Source organism: Microcaecilia unicolor, chromosome 1, assembly GCF_901765095.1.
Source record: "Microcaecilia unicolor chromosome 1, aMicUni1.1, whole genome shotgun sequence".
Classification (NCBI taxonomy): domain Eukaryota; kingdom Metazoa; phylum Chordata; class Amphibia; order Gymnophiona; family Siphonopidae; genus Microcaecilia; species Microcaecilia unicolor.
The window spans coordinates 348,365,385-348,387,458 of record NC_044031.1 but is presented as its reverse complement, the minus strand read 5'-3'; the positions used below and the strand labels follow the sequence as shown (position 1 = coordinate 348,387,458).

General features: G+C 44.0%; 1 protein-coding gene across 1 annotated transcript in view; it reads left to right on the top strand.

The window, feature by feature from the left end:
- The window catches only part of LOC115474075 (polycystic kidney disease protein 1-like 1), an 889,490-nt gene that overhangs the window by 238,572 nt on the left and 628,844 nt on the right, over positions 1-22,074 (top strand). Inside the window, exons 12-13 of the mRNA XM_030209391.1 lie at positions 5,795-6,011; positions 6,764-6,937. Of these exons, the coding sequence (XP_030065251.1) occupies positions 5,795-6,011; positions 6,764-6,937 (391 nt within the window). The remainder of the gene's footprint in view (positions 1-5,794; positions 6,012-6,763; positions 6,938-22,074) is intronic.

Here is a 22,074-nt window from a genome sequence, read left to right as displayed (position 1 = left end):
GCATATGGGTGGTTAATCTAAAGATTATGTCTTTGAATGTGGATGGAATTCATTCCCCAGTCAAACGCACTAAAATACTATCTTGGATAAGACGGGAGGGTGCGGACATCGCTTTTCTTCAGGAAACACATTTGTTTAGCTCTGAACATGAGAAACTGAAGAGGGGGTGGGTGGGAGAAGTGGTATATTCTTCCTTTACCAGCAGGAAACGGGGAGTGGCCATACTTGTCCACAAACACTACCTTTAAACATTCATAAAGTGTTACAGGATAAGGAGAGCAGATATGTCATCATCATGGGAGAACTCTGGGGACAAAAACTGAGTTTTGGTAACATCTATGGTCCTAATGAGTATAATCACAAATTTTTTCAGATATCGTAGCAAGGGTGGCCGCTTATCCAGAGTACCAATTGATCCTGGGAGGGGACTTTAACTTCCTGGCAGTCCCCACTATCGATTGTAAACCAGCAAAGCCAAAAAGTAAGGGCTGGCAACAAAAGGGGATAAATTTTTTGACGTATCATTTAGAGCTAGTGGATATTTGGAGAACACTACACCCTCAGGAGGTAGATTTTACATTTTTCTCCAACCCACACAACACATACTCCAGATTAGACTATTTTCTTACATCACAGTCCTTGTTCCCGATAGCGAAGGCGGCACATATACTTGATACCACATTGTCCGATCATTTGGCTATATCCTTATCCCTAGCATACACAGCGGGAGGTAAGGAGAGGGTATGGAGGTTTCCCCCTTCTTTGTATAGGGATGTTAAGTTTAGAACCTATTTAAAAGAGAAATGGGAAGAGTATCAAAAGTTTAACGATACCCCGGAGGTGAACCCAATTATTTTCTGGGAGGCAGCTAAGGCAGTGATGAGGGGCCATGTTTTGGCTTACACCGCTGGAAAAAAGAAAAAAACGGAAGTGGAATTGCTAAGGCTTTCCACTGAATACCAGACAGCTCGCAGACAGCACATGGGAAGTATAGCCACAGAGCATAAGGAAAAGCTGATAGAGTTACGGAAATGCATTGACCAGCTGCTTAACACGCGGGCCGAGCGAGATATTTATTATCAAAGATTTAAACTATTTCAATGGGGAAAAAAGGCTGGGAGGCTCTTGGCTAACTTAGTGAGACCATATAGAAAGAGACAGGTTGTGACCTCAGTTCGGGATGGGGAAGGCCGTTTATATCATCAGGAGGCCCAAATACAGCGCCAATTTGTACAAGTCTCTTTATGCTGAGAGGGAGCTAGACATACGGCAGAGGGATTCTTTTTTCGAGAATCTTCCGGTGCCCACATTCACAGATGATCAAGTGCAACGGCTGAGCGCCCCTATAACAATACAGGAGGTATGCCAGGGAATAAAGGCGCTGAAATTAACTAAAGCTCCAGGCCCGGATGGTTACGGCCCAGAATATTATAAACTGCTAATGGAGGAGGTGTCTGGACCCCTGGCGAGTATGTTTAATAGTCTGACCGAGGGGGGAGATGGAGAGCATAATAACCCAAAACTTGCACATATTATACTATTACCTAAATCAGGAAAAGATATAAAGGAATTAGAAAAGGTGCAGAGAAGGGCGACGAAAATGATAAAGGGAATGGAACGACTTCCCTATGAGGAAAGGCTGAGAAGGTTAGGGCTCTTCAGCTTGGAGAAAAGGCGGCTGAGGGGTGATATGATAGAAATCTACAAGATAATGAGCGGAGTAGAGTGGACAGATGTGAAGCGTTTGTTTACACTTTCAAACAACAACAAAACCAGGGGACACAAGATGAAGCTAGAATATGGTAGATTTAAAATAAATAGGAGAAAGTTTTTCTTTACTCAGCATGTAGTTAGACTCTCTGGAACTCGTTGCCGGAGAATGTAGTGACAGCAGCTGGCCTTACGGAATTTAAAGGGGGTTTGGATAGATTCCTGAGGAAAAGTCCATTGAACATTATTAATTTTTTTTTTTTTTTGGGGGGGGGGGGTGCCGGGTTCTTGAAGCCTGGATTGACTGGATCCTTGGTCTTTTCCCAGTATGGCAGTGCTTATGCTTATGTACTTATGTAGGGAGGGGGAGGAGGAATTTAGTTTCCTCTATGGGAACTGAGGCTTGAGGGAATGGCTGACTGACTTCCTGGGTGGTGAGGGTTAACTGGGGGGGGGGGGAGCAATTGGGGGAGGAGAGAAATAGTGAGATATGGGAGGGAGACTGGTGAGAAAGAGAAAAATGAGAAAGAGACAGGTGACAATAGGGTTGGGGGATGGTGCCTGTGTATTTCTGCCAGTGGCCTGTAGTGATCCTTTAAAAAGGACAATTCTATAACTGGATGTCCACATTTATGCCACTTGAGTGCATAAATGTACAGAATGCTAGCACTTTCACAGGTAAGGGGTGCCATTTTGGAGCTGGTTAGACAGGAATAGGATCACTCCTGCCAGTGAATCACTAGACCAGCAGGTAATAATAATATGGCTCTTATATCCCGCTAGCTCCTGCAAAATTAGTGATTCCAAGCAGGTAACAAAAGATAAATATAAACAAGGATAATAAAAATATTAAATTAATCCAAATAAAAAAAAGTTTTCAAAAGATACTATGGTGAAAGAGGGGGTTTTCAAGCCTATGAATTGTAATAACATTTTCATACAGTGTATTTCTCTTGTTTGGTCAGCAGGTGGTGTTTGTTCTGTGTTTTAAAGCTGTTGCAGAGAAAGCTGTTTTCTTTTTCAGTTTAGCCCTGTGGTAGCGCCATTTGCCAGATACTTTAAAAGTTGGTACTCTGGGCTCTGATTGGCCCTGGAGTTCAAATCTAGCCAGGAAGTACTCGATTTTCCCCAGTCTCAGATAGGGACTGCAGAGGGAAAACATCTCTGCCCTGAGGCCCTGTTCAAGAACTGTGAGCAGCTATTTTCCTGAAACTTCCCAGGTGCTACCCAGGTAGTGATAGGGTTACCATATGGCTCCAGAAAAAGGAGGACGGATTGAGCCAGCCGGGTTTTACTTCCATTGCTTTCAATGAAAGTAATTGAGCCAGCCAGGTTTTACTTCCATTGCTTGGAAAGCAATGGAAGTAAAACCCGGCTGGCTCAATCCGTCCTCCTTTTTCTGGAGCCATATGGTAACCTTAGGTAGTGACAAAGTGTTTAGATAGTTTTAACACTGATCCTTATTCAGTTACCTGTTATTGCTTGTTGTTTTTCCATCTGTTTTATATCATTCACTGTTTCTGTGATAATAAATCCATTCCTTTTTTAGCTCTGATGCCTTGGACTGACTAAGAATCCTGGTGGTTTGTGTTTTGGATCTGTGATTGCTTTCTAGGAACTGTGGAACCCCTGGGAGTGTGGCCCTAGTGTCCTAGAAATCACTGGGGAATAACATGACATGTAGAGAGGCAAGCGGGACCCAGTTGGTGAGAGGAGGTTTCTAGTGTAGAGCACGTGCACAGGTGCAGGTGGGCCTGAGCAGTGCTGGGGACAGACCCTCCAGGTGGCCACAGAGTTAACCCCAGATGGGTGCAAGGCGTTTTGTGTCAGATATGTTTTCAAATTTTTACATAAACTGTAATATGAAGGGAAAACACGTATATATAGTGGTAAAAAAGCCAGCCTGACAGCAAAATGAACCCTCCAATATTTTCTTAAATTTCACGCCATAGAAGGATGGCTAGAACAGAAGGTAAGGATATCTGTGTTTAGAAATTCAATTATTGGTAGGGAACAAAAGCAGACCTATAAGATACTCTAGACTGGTACCTTTGAACATCTTAAAGACCAAGTAAGCTAGTTTAAAGAGAATACGGGCTTGAACTGGGAGCCACTGAAAAGTGATCAAAGAAGGAGTTATGTTATCAATTTTTTTCAGATGAAAAATGAGCCTTGTAACTATATTTTGTAGTAAATGAAGCTTAGTGCGTAATTTAACTGAAAGAAAGGAAAAAAGACTGTTACAATAGTCTGTGTGTGATAGAACAAGAGCCTGGACGAATAAAGTAAAATGACTTTTGTTGAACATTATGTAATTGCCAAAGCTTTAAAAATACAGTCTGAATAATATGATGTACATAAGTAATGCCACACTGGGAAAAGACCAAGGGTCCATCGAGCCCAGCATCCTGTCCACGACAGCGGCCAATCCAGGCCAAGGGCACCTGGCGAGCTTCCCAAACGTACAAACATTCTATACATGTTATTCCCGGAATTGTGGATTTTTCCCAAGTCCATTTAGTAGTGGTTTATGGACTTGTCCTTTAGGAAACCGTCTAACCCTTTTTTAAACTCTGCTAAGCTAACTGCCTTCACCACGTTCTCGGGCAACAAATTCCAGAGTTTAATTATGCGTTGGGTGAAGAAACATTTTCTCTGATTTGTTTTAAATTTACTACACTGTAGTTTCATCGCATGCCCCCTAGTCCTAGTATTTTTGGAAAGCGTGAACAGACGCTTCACATCCACCTGTTCCACTCCACTCATTATTTTATATACCTCTATCATGTCTCCCCTCAGCCGTCTCTTCTCCAGGCTGAAAAGCCCTAGCCTCCTTAGTCTTTCTTCATAGGGAAGTCGTCCCATCCCCACTATCATTTTAGTCGCCCTTCGCTGCACTTTTTCCAATTCTACTATATCTTTCTTGAGATGCGGCGACCAGAATTGAACACAATACTCAAGGTGCGGTCGCACCATGGAGCAATACAACGGCATTATAACATCCTCACACCTGTTTGCCATACCTTTCCTAATAATACCCAACATTCTATTTGCTTTCCTAGCGCAGCAGCACACTGAGCAGAAGGTTTCAGTGTATTATCGACGACGACACCCTGATCCCTTTCTTGGTCCGTAATTCCTAACGTGGAACCTTGCATGACGTAGCTATAATTCGGGTTCTTTTTTCCCACATGCATCACACCTTGCACTTGCTCACATTAAACATCATCTGCCATTTAGCCGCCCAGTCTCCCAGTCTCGTAAGGTCCTTCTGTAATTTTTCACAATCCTGTCGCGAGTTAACGACTTTGTATAACTTTGTGTCATCAGCAAATTTAATTACCTCGCTAGTTGCTCCCATCTCTAAATCTTTTATAAATATATTAAAAAGCAGCGGTCCTAGCACAGACTCCTGAGGAACCCCACCTACTACCCTTCTCCATTGTGAATACTGCCCATTTAACCCCACTCTCTGTTTCCTATCCTTCAACCAGTTTTTAATCTACAACAGGACATTTCCTCCTATCCCATGACCCTCCAACATGTGGTTCTAAAGAGCCCTTAGACTCTAGCTGATGGAAGGAGGGCCTTGATTGGGAGTGGAGGAGTCTTCATAGGGGGTCTTTGATCGGGGATTGGGGAGGTGACGAGCAGCCCTGTGGCCTCTTTGGGGACTAGGAGCATCAGGAGGTAGCTTTGAGTCCCAATGCTCCCGGGCACATAGAATAACACTGCTTGGAAAATGGGACCATAAGCTAAAACTGCACAACTTGTGGTAAAATAACCCATCTTAACAGTAACTCATGTTGATAACTTCCCCCTTTACTCTTTTACCATGGGATTCAGTAATCTGCGGTACTGAGATACCTTGATTTACCACAGGTTGCTGCATCCTGTGGTAAATCAATGTGTGGTAAATGCTTGCCTTTTACCACACCTTGATAACTTCCTTTCATAGCTTATTAACTTTTCTTGTAATTGGTACCATGCTAAATGGATTGCACTGTTTTTATAGCCTATCAGTATGTTAACTGGTGCACATAAGTCAAGTTGCTCTGTTTCCTCCCTCTCACTCCCCTCACAGCATCCCTGACAATCTGGGTTCAATTTGGAAAATTCATCTTTGGCACAATAATAATGGCCCTTCTCCCAGCTTGTACATCAGTTATGTTATCATCAAGGATTTGCTGGTAGGCTCCAGCTGGTTTTTTCCTGCAGAGTGCTGGCTGGCAGTAGATGAGGGAGATGGAAAGGTGGAACGTGAACTCACATCAGTTGCCTATGGACTTGGATTCAGAAAGGTAAAACTAAAAATGGTATTTTCTTTATGTTAACTCATTATGCAAGTGTCTATCCAATTACATTCACTTCTGTGCCACTGAATAGCATTTGTATTAATCCAGTGCTTTTCTCATACCTTAATCCACTGATTATCAAGATTGTGTTGTGCACCACAGATTTCGTAGGCTGGTTGTTTTCAAAACTGGGGACATGACCCCTTATAGGTTTGCAGCATGTCAGCCCCATTCCTGGCCAAACTACTGCTTCTGCTACTGACTCAGAGCTCTGTGCAGCTCTTACAGCATTTGAGCTGTATGACACCTGAGAGCTGAGAAGCAGAAGAGTACAGATGCTGCATGGCTTAAAGTGAGCGATCCACTTGGAGCTCAGGAGTTTTGGAGGGCTGAGGGGTGGTGAGAGTGAGTGGCTGGGGCTTAGAGGTAGTAAAAAAAGCAGTGGATGCTGGTGGGGATATTAGTGGTTGCTTGAGGGGAAAGGAACACTGGAAGCTGGGGGTGTTGAAAGGTGAGCTGGTGTGTGTGAAAGTAAGCAGTAAATGGTGGAGGATGGAAATAAGCAATAGGGTCTGGGGGTGGTGGTGAGAGTGGACTATGGGGAAAGGGGTGAACCATGTCTTTGTTTTTCTTCCATCTAGAGCCATCTAATAACCTAAATAACGTGTAGCAGCTTGAAATAAAATGGATATAAATTTACTTAATAAATTGCTATGAAAATATTTAGAATTGCTGTTTCATTGTTGTTTCCATGTTAGCTTTTATATTGCAGATTGACAGAGTATCTGGAAGACTTTCACTTTTGGGGTTCAATATATAGCCGACCTTCCTGCAGTTGGTTCACTCACACGCAGAGGCTAACAATGTGCCTGGTCTTACTTCTGGGATATATGTGCATAAACTCTGTGCTGATTCACTGGAAACATGAAGAGGTAAGTCACTATGGAAAGTACCTGCATACTGACCTCATTGTTACCTCCTTTCAAAAAGCTTTTCCATTAAAATATTCATACCTTTTTGCAACCTTTCTTCTCATATTCTCCAGTGTACTTTGAAATGTTCCCACTTATGATGGGTATTTGTTTATCTACCTGGTGTCTGTAAGTTTGAATAATTGTGACCACTTTAGGATTGGATCTAGATACACTCTTTCTCAGTACAACAGCATGTATACTTTATGATGTATTGTAATCAAATAAATTTACTTTTATTTCCACCTTGATATGAGGATGCACACAATACTTTGGCACTGTGGATAGAAGAGTACTCCAGGCCTTAACAAATTTTTTTTTCTATCTAGGAACCATGCCCAAAACAGGAGCCAGTGGTAGAGATCTGTCTAACCCAGTAAGGTTGAAGACCAAGGAGGGGGAGTGAATGAAATGACAATGGATTCCGCCTCCAAGCTCTGCCAGAGCTCCTTTAGGCTGTGTTTCGGTTCCATCTTCATGCGGGAAAAAATTTGTAAATCAGTCCTTCCCCTGTGCCCAAGCATGCTTATTTTTGAAAGAGAAAAACGCCTATATTTCGACCCAAATCGGGGGATGGGCGTCTTTCTCCCGTGGGCGCCCAAATCGGTATAATCGAAAGCTGATTTTGGACATTTCCAACTGCAATCCGTCGTGGAAATGGGTAAAGTTGACGGGGGCGTGTCGGAGGCATGGTGAAGGTGGGACTGGGGCGTGTTTATCGGCTGAGCAGAGATAGGCGCCTTTGGGCGATAATCGAAAAAACAAAGGCGTTTTTAGCTCGAATTTAGGTCACTTTTTTTGACCTTTTTTTTCACGAACAAGTCCCAAAAAGTGCTCTAAATGACCAGATGACCACTGAAGGGAATCGGGGATGACCACCCCTGACTCCCCCAGTAGTCACTAACCCCCTCCCACCAAAAAAAACCCAACTTTATAAACTTTTTTCCCAGCCTGTATGCCAGCCTCAAATGCCATACCCAGCTCCATCACAACAGTATGCAGGTCCCTGGAGCAGTTGTTAGTGGGTGCAGTGGACTTCAGGCAGGTGGAGCCAGGCCCATCCCCCCCTACCTGTTACACTTGTGGTGGTAAATGGGAGCGCTACAAACCCCCCCCAAACCCACTGTACCCAGATGTAGGTGCCCCCTTCACCCATAAGGGCTATGGTAATGGTGTAGAGTTGTGGGCAGTGGGTTTTGGGGGGGATTTGTGGGGCTCAGCACCCAAGGGAAGGAAGCTATGGACTTGGGAGGTATTTTACTTTTGTTTTTTTACTTGTTACATGTGCCCCCTAGGGTGCCCGGTTGGTATCCTGGTATGTGAGGGGGACCAGTGCACTACGAATCCTGGCCCCCTCCATGACCAAATGCCTTGGATTTGTTCGTTTTTGAGCTGGGTGCCTTTAGTTTCCATTGTCACTGAAAAACGATACCGCCCAGCTCAAATCTGCACAAATCCGATGCATTTGCCCAGAACAAACCGAATTATCGAAAAAAAAGATGGACACCCATCTTTTTCAAAAATGCGGTTTTTCCCACCCATTCACGTACCCGTTCTCGGAGATAGACGCCCATGGAGGTAGGCGTTCGCGTTCAATTATGCCCCTCCACGTCACATATGAGAGCTGCTCCTGCCTTTTTACTTTACTTGTTACTAAGGCCCAAGTCTCCATCAATCTTCCTTTCTGTTCCCCACTCTGTCCCACATATCTCCTTCTCTCTTATCCCCACTCCTCCTACCCACCCATCCACCCATTCCCATCTCCAAATAAAAAAGACATATGTTCAAGTGGAAAAGCCATTAGAAACATAGAAACATGACGGCAGATAAAGGCCATAGGACCCAGCCAGTCTGCCCATTCTCTGTAACCCCTAATTCTTCCTGTTCCTAAGCGATCCCACATGCTTATCCCATGCCTTTTTAAATTCTGGAACTGTCCTCGACTCCACCATCTCCACCGGGAGGCCATTCCACGCCTCCACCACCCTTTCTATGAAATACTACTTCCTTAGGTTACTCCTAAGCCTATTCCCTCTTAACTTTGTCGTATGCCCCCTCATTCCAGAGCTCTCCTTCATTTGAAAAAGGCTCTCTTCCTGTGCATAAATGCCCTTCAGATATTTAAACGTTTCTATCATGTCTCCTCTCTCCCTCCTCTCTTCCAGCGTATACATGTTGAGGTTCTTAAGCCTGTCCCTATAATTTTTGCATTCTAGACTGCTTACTAATTTCGTAGCCGCCCTCTGGACTGACTCCATCCTGTTTATATCTTTCTGTAGGTGCGGTCTCCAGAACTGCACGCAGTACTCCAAATGAGGCCTCACCAGAGACTTATACAATGGCACTATCACCTCCTTTTTTCTGCTGGTCATGCCTCTCTTTATGCACCCAAGCATCCTTCTAGATTTGGTCGTCGCTTTTTCTACCTGTTTGAAAGCTTTAAGTTCATCAGACACAATCACCCCCAAGTCCCTCTCTTCCTTCGCACACTGGAGCACTACACCCCTATTCTGTACTGTTCCCTCGGATTTTTGTGACCCAAGTGCATGACCCTGCATTTTTTGGGATTAAACCTTAGTTGCCAAATATCGGTCCATTCCTCTAGCTTCGCTAGGTCCTTCCTCATGTCATTCACACCCTCCAGGGTGTCCACCCTGTTGCAGAGTTTAGTATCATCCACAAAGAGACAAACCTTACCAGACAGCCCTTCCGCAATATCGCTCACAAAGACGTTAAAAAGAGCCAGCCCTAGGACTGATCCCTGTGGTACTCCTTTTCTTCAGAGCAAGCTCCATTTACCACCACCCTCTGTCTCCTACCATTCAACCAATTTTTTACCCAATCAGTTACTCTAGGTCCCACATCAAGGGCACTCAATTTATTTATCAGTCGCCTTTGTGGAACCATGTCAAAGGCTTTGCTGAAATCCAAGTATACCACATCAAGCGCCCCTCCCACATCCAACTGTTTGGTCACCTAGTCGAAGACGACAGTCAAATTCATCTGACACGACCTGCCACTAGTGAAGCCATGCTGCCTCGGTTCCCGCATTCCATGTAGTTCAAGAAATGTCACAATCCTCCTCTTTAGAAGTGTTTTCATTAGCTTACTCCCCATCGAGGTCAGACTGACAGGTCTGTAATTCCCAACCTCCTCCTTATTTCCACTCTTGTGCAAAGGAACCACATCCGCCCTTCTCCAGTCCACCGGGACCACTCCAGTTTCTAAGGAAGCATTGAAGAGGTCCGTCAGCGGAGCAGACAGAACGTCACCAAGTTCCTTAAGCACCCTCGGGTGTATCCCATAAGGCCACATCGCTCTGTCTACTTTTAGTTTGGCAAGCTCCTCACGAACACAGTCCTCTGTAAACAGGTCTTGGTCTTGGTACATCCATGGTAGACCAAGTCTTGGTCTTGGTCTACCATACATCCATACCATTGATCCCTGGTATCCCACAAGTCTTTTTCCAGTGTGGATAAGCACTTCATGATCGGTCGAAAAATCTCACCTTAAAATGACGGACAGCTGTAAGCAGTGGGGTAGCCATACCTGAAATTTTGGGGGGACCCAGTCTTAGCATGGGGGGCAATAGTCATATAGGTGTGAGTAGTGCTTGATATACTCATAAATAATGCCTTAGACTCTCAACACACATCACAGTATCCTGCAAAATAATTACTACAATGGTACATATCCTTTAACTTGCTTTATAACAAATGTTAAACACCTTTGAAGTAGCAGTTTAAATATGTAGCCTAAGGAATCTAATATATAAAATATGAACCTCTAACATTGCACACTGGACTATCGAGCTAATTTAAACACATTTTGTGAATCCACAGAAACCCCCCATAGCGCCTCCTCTAAGAATGGCATTTCCCCAGGAACTCATCGGAAGCTCAGACTAGATGTATTCCATGTATTAACAAAGGTAGAAAAAAGAACAAACGACAGCCAGCGTGGTTAAAAGGTGAGGTGAATGAGGAGAATGAAGAAAATAAGAAGCAACATAAGCACTGTCAAGCCAGATGCAAAGCACTGATAAAGAAGGCTAAAAGAGAATATGAAGAAAAACTTGCTGCGGAGATGAAAACTCATAGTAGTGGGGAATGCTTTTCTGAATAAGTAGGTCTTTAATGATCTCCTGAAGTTTAGATGGTCATAGATTGTTTTCACAGACTTTGGCAGTTCATTCCACAATTGTGTCCCTATGTAGTAGAAGTTGGATGCATGAGTTAGTTTGTGTCTGAGTCCTTTACAGCTTGGGTAGTGGATATTCAAGTAGGTACGTGATGCTTTGGTTCTGTTTCTGGTTGGGAGATCGATCAGGTCGACCATATATCCTGGGACTACACTGTGGATAATCTTGTGGACCAAGATGCAGATTTTGAAGGTGATACATTCCTTGATTGGGAGCCAGTGCAGTTTTTCTTGGAGGTTTTTGGCCCTTTCAAAGCATGTTTTACCGAATATCAGCCTGGCTGCTGTGTTTTGGGCTGTCTGGAGTTTCTTTATGAGTTGTTCTTTACATCCCGCATATATTCCATTGCAGTAATCTGTGTGGCTCATTGCCATTGTGTTTTCCCAATCCCTTTGCCCTTCCCCCAGGGAGGGGAAAACCATTCAGCCTTGTAAGCTGAAGAATAAGAGGTACAATCAGACTTAGTTGTAGGCGCACCACAAACAAAGGTTTATTGGTATAATTACTAAGCCAAAAATATACAAGGTAATTGTTCCCTCTGGAGCACGCAACAAAAGAAGATACAAATCCTGAATAACAGAGAGTGCTCAGCTCACACTGTCCCATCCCACCACATACATATCATTTGTAAAGTTTCGTTTTGCCCAAATCATGTGATGTGCCATAAACCAGAGCCATTAGGTAGCTTATGGAATTGTTCCTGTATTCTATCAGTCTCTCCTGATGGGAGTTCACGTGCAAAGTCGGTAGCCATTGGCTAATTACTTATCAGTTCTGCATGCAGTTAGTCACACAGCAAAAATTACTTAGAACAATACCCTTATGACCCCTCACCCAAAAACTGAAACATTCTAGGCTCACTGTGTCCCGAGGTTACATCATTATATCCAGTTCATATGAAAGGCCTAGTCTCAGCTCCAGCAAAGTCAGCAAAATGTGATCCCTGAAGTGTCTGTTCTCAACTCCTGAGAAAGCAATAATTGTCACACAAGATGCTAACCTGTTAGGCCAACTTGTGAGAATCAAACTGAGCAAAGTACAGGCCTTGGGCCTAGCCCTTAGGAACAGACATAACAGAGGAAAGAATATAACACCACTGATTGTATCAAGTTGCGGAATATTTCTCTCGGGAAGAAAGGTTTTATACATTGAAGTTTCCACATTGAGTGAAACATTTTCTTTATAGTGGAGTTTACTTGGCTCTCAAGTGTGAGATTGTGATCAATTGTAACGCCTAGTATTTTGAGACTATCTGAGATAGGAAGGGTGAGATCTGGTCTGTTTAAGGTTGTGGGTTTATATTTATTGTGTTGGGATGAGAGGATGAGGCAGTGTGTTTTTTCAGTGTTCAATTTCAGTTGAAATGAATTTGCCCATAGGTCCATGATATCCAAACCGTGCTTGATTTCATCGGTGATTTCTATTAGATCGTGTTTGAAAGGGATCTAAATTGTGACATCATCTGCATAGATTAACGGGTGAAGGTTTTAGTTGGATAAGGCTTTGGCCAGTGGGGTCATCATTATATTGAAGAGTATTGGTGAGAGTGGTGATCCTTGTGGTACTCCACAATCTGCTTTCCACAGTGGTGATATAATAGTTTTTGATTTGACTTGGTATGTTCTGGTTGAATTGGAGGAGAAGTATGCTTTTACCTGTAGCAATTTCTTGTTTGAATTTGGCCAGAAGGGTGACTAGTACGGTTTCAGTGCTATGACAGGGGCGGAATCCTGATTGTGATTCATGTAATAATGCAAACATGTCCATGTATTCCATAAGCTGTTTTGTCACCATACTCTCCATCAATTTGACTACTAATGGAATGGATGCGACTAGGCGGTAATTGGTAAGGTAGTTCGATTTTTTTCTTTGTGTCTTTCGGTAGTGGGGTGAGTAGGATGTTGCCATATTCCTTGGGGAAGAGACCTTATTGGAGCATGCAGTTTAGGTAGGATGTACAGTCTTCAATGAAGCGATTGGGTGCAGTTTTAAGTAAGTAACTGGGGCAGGTGTCTAATTTACAGTGGGTATTAGAGAATCTATGAATCGCTTGGGTAACTGATTCAGCGGAGAGAGGAGCAAATTTTGACCAGATGCGGTCTGCGGAGTATTCTTCATAGTTTGAGTCCAGTAGATTAAATAAGTGGTCGAGGTCGGTATTGTGTTGAGGAAGTGTATTGCATAGTTTTATTATTTTTTCCTTGAAATGGTTAGCGAGATCATCTGCGGATGAGATGTCAGTGTTGGTTGTAGTGATAGGAGTGGTATCTAGGAGCTTGTTTACGATTTGATATAGTTTCTTCAGGTCTTTGTAGTCTGGGCCTATTTTAGTTTTGAGGTAAGATCTTTTGGTTTGTCTTATTGCATATTTGTATTTTCTTTGTCTATGTTTCCATACATTGAGTGTGTGCTTATCTTTTAACTTTTTCCATGCTCGTTAGAGTTTCCTGGTTTGTGTTTTGAGTTTTTTTAGTTCGTCATTGAACCATGGGGTCACGTTCTGTCTTTGCGATATTCGTGTTCTTAGAGGTGCTATTTCATCTAGTACGTTCTTGCATCTTTCATCCCAGTCAGAAAGGTAATGTGTGGAATCCTTTTGAACGTACCATTCATTGTCGTATATCTGTTGCCAAAACTCTGTTGGGTCAATTTGGCCTCTTGTGCTGTAGGTTGTGAGTTAATCCCTTCTTCCACCAAGTTAGAGATAGGTTTAATTTGTAGTGATCGGACCATGGTATTTCTGACCATTTAATATCTGTTACTAATATGTTATGGTTTGTAGAAAAATTTGTAGGAGAAGAGGTCCAGTGTGTGCCCTTTAATGTGAGTAGCTTGCATTTGGGGAAGTTTGAGATCCCATGAGTGGAGGAAATCCTAGCAATCTCATGAGTTGGTAGAGTTAATATCTTCAACGTGGAGCTTTATGTCACCTAGAGGGGAATAATCGAACGGCGCCGGCGAAAAACATGGCCAGCAATGTATTTTGGCGCCACCGCAAACAGCTGGCCAGACCCGTATTTTCGAAAAAGATGGCCGGCCATCTTTTGTTTCGATAATACGGTTCCGGCCAGCCAAATGCATTGGATTTGGCCGGGGTTTGAGATGGCCGGCTTCATTTTTTAGCGATAATGGAAAGTTATGTCAGCCATCTCAAACCCCGGCTAAATTCAAGGCATTTGGCCGTGGGAGGAGCCAGCATTTTTAGTGCACTGGCCCCCCTGACATGCCAGGACACCAACCGGGGTCCCTAGGGGTCACTGCGATGGACTTCAGAAAAGCTCCCACGTGCATAGCTCCCTGACTTTGGGAGCTGAGCCCCCCAACCCCCCCCCCAAAAAAAAACAGTACCCACAAATATACTGCACCCACTAAAACTGCTCCAGGGACCTGCATACAGCCTCTAGGACTTATTGCTGCTGTATAACTTTGGCACAGCAGTTCACACCTGAAGACTAATCTCTCTGAAAAGGTCCTTTCTTGAAATAACCACATTTACTCACAGTTAACTGCAGATCAGAGGTTGTGCCCCACTGGCAAAGAGTCCCCTGGTACTAAGATTAGCAGTAAGTCAGAGCTGGCATAATGGGGTACAATGCCCTCTTTCAGCACCATTCAAGGTAAGAACTATGTTCTCTGATGTGGGTAACACAGGAAAGGGATCTAAAGCTGGCTTACAAAAATGGCCACTACCGCATGGACTACAACAGGAAACAAAACGGGGCACACTCTGACCCAGTTAGCAGGGGGAAAAGCACCATGGGAGTAGAGCCCAGTACCCTACACCCACCACAATGCATTGCTGATGTGACTCTGCAGTGCACCTAACAGAAAAGGTGTCACACTCACCCGAAAGCCAAATCACAACCAGGGAAAGGCTGTCAGAGGATAGAACACATTCTGCTGTCATGGAGGTGGGTACGGCATTTGAGGCTGGCATACAGGCTGGCAAAAAAGGTTTTTATTTTAATTTTTTTAGTATGGGAGGGGGTTGGTGACCACTGGGGGAGTATGGGGAGGTCATCCCCCATTCCCTCCAGTGGTCATCTGGTGAGTTGGGGCACCTTTTTGAGGCTTGGTCGTGAAAATAAATGGACCAAGTACACCCGGCGAAATACTGCTTAACGCCATTTTTTTCCATTATCGGCGAAAGCTGGCTATCTGGTAGCCACGCCCATACCCGCCCATGTCCCGCCTTCGCTTCGCCGCCGACATGCCCCTTTGAACTTTCGCCAGCGAGGCGACGGGAAAGCGGCGATGCTGTAAAAAAAATCAGCTTTCGATTATATCGATTTCGCCGCTTTTCTGAGATCACCGGCCATCTCCCGATTTGTGTCGGGAAATGGCCAACGATCACTTTCGATTATGAGCTGGCTAGTTAGGATTTGTTGTGAATTCTGAATGAGACAATTTCTAATTGGGTTGTTATGGACTCAGCGGTAGTTTCGGTGGTGAAATGGGAGCAATAAATTAGTGCTAGGCCACCGCCTCTCTTTTCCTTTCTAGTCTAATGAGTGATCTTAAATCCTGGAGGGCAAAGGTCAAGGATTATGGGATCTTTTTGACCGTGGATCCAGGTTTCATTGATGAACAGTAGTTCAAGGTTATGTGATGTGACCCAATCTGTTATTGTTGTTTTGTTTACTACAGATCTGGCGTTAATGTAGCCCACTTGAATATTGTGGAGCTTCTATATTTGGAGAGGTGTGGATTTTGGTGAGTTGTCGTTCCCTGGTCATTGTGTGTGTGTTTTGACCTTTCATTTCGCTTTGTTGGTATAGTCCAGGTGTGGGTGTTCTTCCTTTAGTATGGTGGTTGACCGTTTGGAGAAAGGTGGAGTGTTTGATTAGTCTTTGGTGGTTTAGTATGATGGGTATTATATTTTTATCTGCAAGTGGGATGGCAAATGATAGATGGAACAGTGATAGGGAGTATATTACTAGTAGTGTTATGAATATATTCATACTATTGCCGGAATGGAGGTTGGTAGATAGCTCTTAGACCGATTATCAGGAGTGACGCTCTAGGGCAGTGATGGCGAACCTTTCAGAGACCGAGTGCCCAAACAGCAACCCAAAATTGAATTATTTATCGCAAAGTGCCGGCACTCATTATGGGCGGGGTCACCACATATGACTCCACCCCTATGATAGCCACACCCCTTACACCAGCCATTGCGCATACAACATCATTGAAAATATTATACTAGTATAGGAGAAAAGAAATAACATGATTTTCTTCCATTATAAATCATTTCTGTAAGCTGTTACAGCTCCAGTATACCCAGTGCAAAATAAGACAGCAGATGTAAATTCTCAAATTTGACATATTCCAAACACTAAAATGAAAATAAAATGATTTTTCATACTTTTGTTGTCTGATGATTTTGTTTTTCTATCCATATTGGTTCTAGTCGCTGATTCTGTTCTCTTAACTCCGTTTCCAGGGCTTCCTTTCCATTTATTTCTTTACTTTCCTCCTTTCTTCTTCATTTTTGCCCTCCATCCATGTCCAGCAACCATCCTCTCCCCTCCAGCCACAAATGTCCAGCAACCCTCCTCTCCCCTCCAGCCACAAATGTCCAGCCACCCTCCTCTCCCCCCTGCCCTCCCTCCCAGCACCCGGCAGCACCCAGCACCAGGCCTCCCTCCCAACCAGCACCCAACATCAGGCCTCCCTCCCACCCAGCACCAGGCCTCCCTCCCACCCAGCACCCAACACCAGGCCTCCCTCCCACCCAGCACCCACCCTCAGGCCTCCCTCCCACCCAGCACCCACCATCAGGCTTCCCTCCCACCCAGCACCCACCATCAGGTCTCCCTCCCTCCCAGCATGCAGCAGCAGGCCTCCCTCCCACCCAGCAGCACACAGACTGCACCAGGCCGGCCTCCCGCCCTCCCTCCAACCCAACAAGCATCAGGCCGCCCGCCCGTCCATCCTCCCTCCCTCCCAGCACCAGGAACCCCCCTCCTCCTAAAATTTAAAAAGTGTACCGTCCTCAGAATCGGGGTTAAGGTGGCGTGTGTCGGCAGCGGCAGCGAAGCGCGTGTTCTTCGCTCGACGTTCCTTCGGCCTTTCCTGTCTCTCAAGCTATGTCTTGCAAGGTTCCATCTAGGTGTCGTCATTGATGATACATTGAAACCTTCTGCTCAGTGTGCTGCTGCGGCTAAGAAAGGAAATAGAATGTTAGGTATTATTAGGAAAGGAATGGAAAACAAAAATGAGGATGTTATAATGCCTTTGTATTGCTCCATGGTGTGACCGCACCTCGAATATTGTGTTCAATTCTGGTTGCCGCATCTCAAAAAAGCTATAGCGGAATTTAAAAAGGTACAGAGAAGGGCAACGAGAATGATAAAGGGGATGGGACGACTTTCCTATGAGGGAAGGCTAAAGCGGCTAGGGCTCTTCAGCTTGGAGAAAAGGCGTCTGAGGGGACATATGATAGAGGTCTATAAAATAATGAGTGGAGTTGAACGGGTAGTCGTGAATTGTTTGTTTACTCTTTCCAAAAATACTAGGACTAGGGGGCATGCGATAAAGCTACAAAGTAGTAAATTTAAAACGAATCGGAGAAAATTTTTCTTCACTCTACGTGTAATTAAACTCTGGAATTTGTTGCCAGAGAATGTGGTAAAGGCGGGTAGAAAAAGTCTATGGACAGGGAAAATCCACTATTTCTGGGATAAGTAGTGTAGAATGTTTTGTACTTTTTTGGAATCTTGCCAGGTATTTGTGACCTGGATTGGCCACTGTTGGAAACAGGATGCTGGGCTTGATGGACCTTTGGTCTTTCCCAGTATGGCAATACTTATGTACTTATATGTACTTAACTACAGAATAAAGCCTGATCCATCTGTGGGATAAATTCCGCATTATACTGCAGGGGCGTGTATCAGCAATAATGGTGACCCTCCAATAAACTTGTCCTCACCAATTTTCAAATTTTCTTAGGGCTCGGAATGGCCCCCCCCAAATCCCTCCCCCAAGTGACCTCCTAGAGGTTGCCAGGGAAGATGCATCAAGGGATGTCATCCGCCCCCTCCTGTTCCAACTCTACCCATTGCTTAACCTCCTGGGTCTGCCACGCTAGAATAGCACGCAGTTGGTATGCATAATAATAGGTACCGTCACCCCCCCCCCCATCTTTTTTCCCCAACTACAGGATGTGGTGCACCCCCAAAGAACTCCGACCCACCCAAATAAACTGTTTCAGGACATTTTGGATATAATTCAAGTCCCTGGCAGGTATCATCACTGGCAGCGCCGCAAACACATAATAAATGAGGCAAAATCATCATTTTAACTGTCTCAGTGCCTCCCAGCAAAGACTCCGTCAGCTTTGACCAGATTGTAGGGTCCTGAACTATCTGACCAATCAACGGGTTATAATTCAAATCATAAAAACTACTGCCCGTTCTTCCCTACTAAATACCTCAATGAGGAGGGAACCCATCCGGTCGCTGCCGGCGTTGGCGGCCACCAGCACCCCACCAGTGGAAACCCTCCAACTGCTGGCAAATCTCTTCCTGACACTTTCCTAGGTCAAGCCTCTGGAGTCCCACTTTCTGCAAGGCCTCCCATGCTGCGGCCACTGATGTAAATCTTGTTGGCACCCCATTTATAGTCACCAGCAGACCAAATGGGAAGGTTCAGTGGTACCTCAGTTGAGCCTTAACCAGGGCTTGTGTGACCTCCTGAAAAGATCTGCGCTCGGCTAAAGTAGCAGCATCCAGATACTGGAACATCTGGATGATTGACTGGTCAAGGGCACATCTCAGGAAGGAACCACTGAATCAGTGGAGTTAATAGAGTTCATTATAAATTACTACAATTCCCACTTACGCCCAACAACTTAACTGGAATTTAATGGAGATTTTCTAGACACAACTCAGACAAAAATATTTCTTACATAAGAAAGTATCAACATAGTGGTGTCCATCATAGAAAAAATAAGGAAGAATCAGCAGATGCCAGTATGGTGTATGTTTAGGTTGTTTGATCTTATAATTTCAACAGTACATTTGTGGGTCAAGGGGACAAGCCCACATCCCCATTCTGACTCTGTGAACAAGTTTATATTGGTCTGATATTAAACCATTATAAAAGAAAAACCATTAACTCGATATTGACTTCCAGAGAAAGGACTATAGAATATTCCCTTGTGTGATAGTTCAGAAAATGTAGTTCTAGTCAAAATCTTTCACCCTCCCCTCTGTATTGTCTCCTGTTTTTATCTTTCTATTGTTTTATGTTCTGTGTGTTTATTATAATCTGAAGTGTGCATTACAAAAGGTGATATATCAAATGCATATCAAGTAAAGTATATAACTTCCTTGAAAATTGTCATGCTCCCAGTGAATTCAAGATGAAATATGATCCAAGTCACCCATCATCTCAGGGACTCTATGTTGGTTGATACAATCTGATATGGCCAGGGGCATCTCCTTTTAATTTCCTCAAAATCAAATTGTCCTAACCAAATATCTCTTTTCCAGACCTACACAAAAACTCCTTGAATGCCTTCTGCTTCCTTCAAAATCATGTTTTGAATGCAAATTGCTTAGGGTTCATCTATGTGCAATTGGTGCATAACATCACCGTATAGAAGGTAGAACCATCATCTGTCTTACACCTTTAGTTGTGTTCATTTGGGGCTTTCTTTTATTGAAACCTCTCATAAATATTCCTACTGTGTCTTGGAATCTCAACATGGTGGAACTGATGGAAGTTTCCTTTCAGCCACTCAACTCCTGTGAATTTAATTGCCTGGCCAGTAGGGTCTTATTTTAAGTTGCGGTCGCTTCGGCCTGCAATCGGTGAGCTCTAGGCCTTAATCACTGATTTACTCTATATATGGTTTTTCAACAATAGGTTGTTGCTGCACATTCATTCTAAGTTCATGCCTACGGTAGTGTCAGATTTCCGCCTTAACCATCCTTCCAACATTTTCCCCAAAGCCACCTGTTTGTGATAATACCTTGGATTGCAGAAGAGCCTTAGACTTCTACTTAGAGTGAACTTAAATAGTTTGCTCAACTTTTTATTTTTCATGGCCTGCATAAAACCTTAGATAGCTGGGCCAAGCTCATAAAGGGTATTTCAATAATTTAGGTGCCCACATTTACGCTCCCTTTGCTTGTGTAAATATACACTTACCTGCAAAAGTTCCAGTAGGGTGCCTCAGTGCTGTAATGGCTCCCCTGGCGACCCACCTAGCTTCGCCTCTGATCCTATAACAGAACCTGGGAGCCCAGGTGCCGTTATAGAATAGGCTCCTACCACATGTCTCTCTGGCACCTAAATGGAGATGCTCAACTGTAGAATTGCCCTCGCACAGTCTAACTGGATATCAGTTTTTCTGTTCTAGGATAGAATACTTGATATCACTGTATCATATGTGAATACATTTGGAAAGTTGTTATCAAAAATACACTTATGTCCAGGTAGGCTTGACCCTGGATGGGCATATGAAAACTCAGAGCTGTGGAGGCTGTGATGGCCCACCTGAGGTCAGAGTCCATATCCAAGGCTGCCATGTGCACTTCTGTGAACACATTCATATCACATTACTGTTTGGAGAGAGATTCCCCACTCAATAGAATTTTTGGACAGTTTGTCTTGTTGAATTTCTATGAGGATCAGAACTGAACTCCATACCTTTTAGGGTCATTCTTTAAAATTATTTTCAGATTGCTTTCATTTAAAAAGAAATTATAGAATGACCTATTGTTAACACAGACATGTTTACTGTTTCCTCTTGGCTCTCTGTTTTTCCCCTTTCCTCTTTTTTCTAAAGTCAACCTATAGGCAGGGATTCTCCTATATGAAGACCGTAAACCCTGCTTGTCCTAGGAAAAAAACAAAGTTACTTACTACTACTTTTAAACAAACAGGAGGCAATATGTTTTCATTCAACAAATAGTTAAGCTCTGTAACTTGTTGCCAGAGGATGTAGAATCAGAGGTTAGTGTATCTGGGTTTAAAAGACAACTTCCTGGAGGAAAAGTCCATAGTCTGCTATTGAGACAGACAAGGGGGAAGCCACTGCTTGCCTCGGAATACGTAGCCCCCTCCGAAGGGACACCACCTTGTAGTGGTGGATGGGCTTCTGTGTTTCAATGACTCAAAGGGCTATGCTGAAGGGCTACCCATATCAGACAGGCCTCTGAGGAGAAACCAGACAAAGAGTGTCCCAAACTGGGAGAGTGGTGAGATGGTGACCTGGAGTTCGTATGCCCAACGGCCCAGCTGCCCTCTGAGGTTTTGTCTTCTTTATGTAAATTTACTCTCTACAATTGCATTTTCCTTAACTGAGAGGAAGGGAACAACCGGTGGTCAGCCGCTGATGGCCAGCATTTTGTCCCCTGAGCAGCAAGTGTGGGACCGCTGCGCATCGAACTTCCCACAGATGAAAGGGTTGGCGAGTCCTTTGATTAGCGCCGGCGAAGGAGCGTCGACGCTCTTGGACCTGGAAAAACAACTTCATCACTCCCAAATTATTCAACCACCATGTCCAAAGGAGTGGAGGAGTGAGTTAGAGGCATATGGTGAAACGGAGGACGTTTGCAGCAGAACCCAAATCAGCGGAACCACTCCTAAACACCTCAAGAGAAATCATCTTGGAGTTTTTGGCTTCCGTGGAGGTTACATTGAATGCCATCTGGAAGGCGCTTGGGGACCTAACGGCGGTAGTAAATAACTTTGTTTCAGATATGATCTTATTGGAGAGTTGCATGGACAATTTGACTGAACCCTCTGAGAGTGAAAAAATTGATATGACAGATGTAGTTCTGTACAAGCAAGAAGTGGTTATGATCTTAAATGATAATGTACCAGAAACTTTGAATAATAAGGTGGATGTTTTTGCGGATGATTAATGTTGAGATTATTGTTTTTC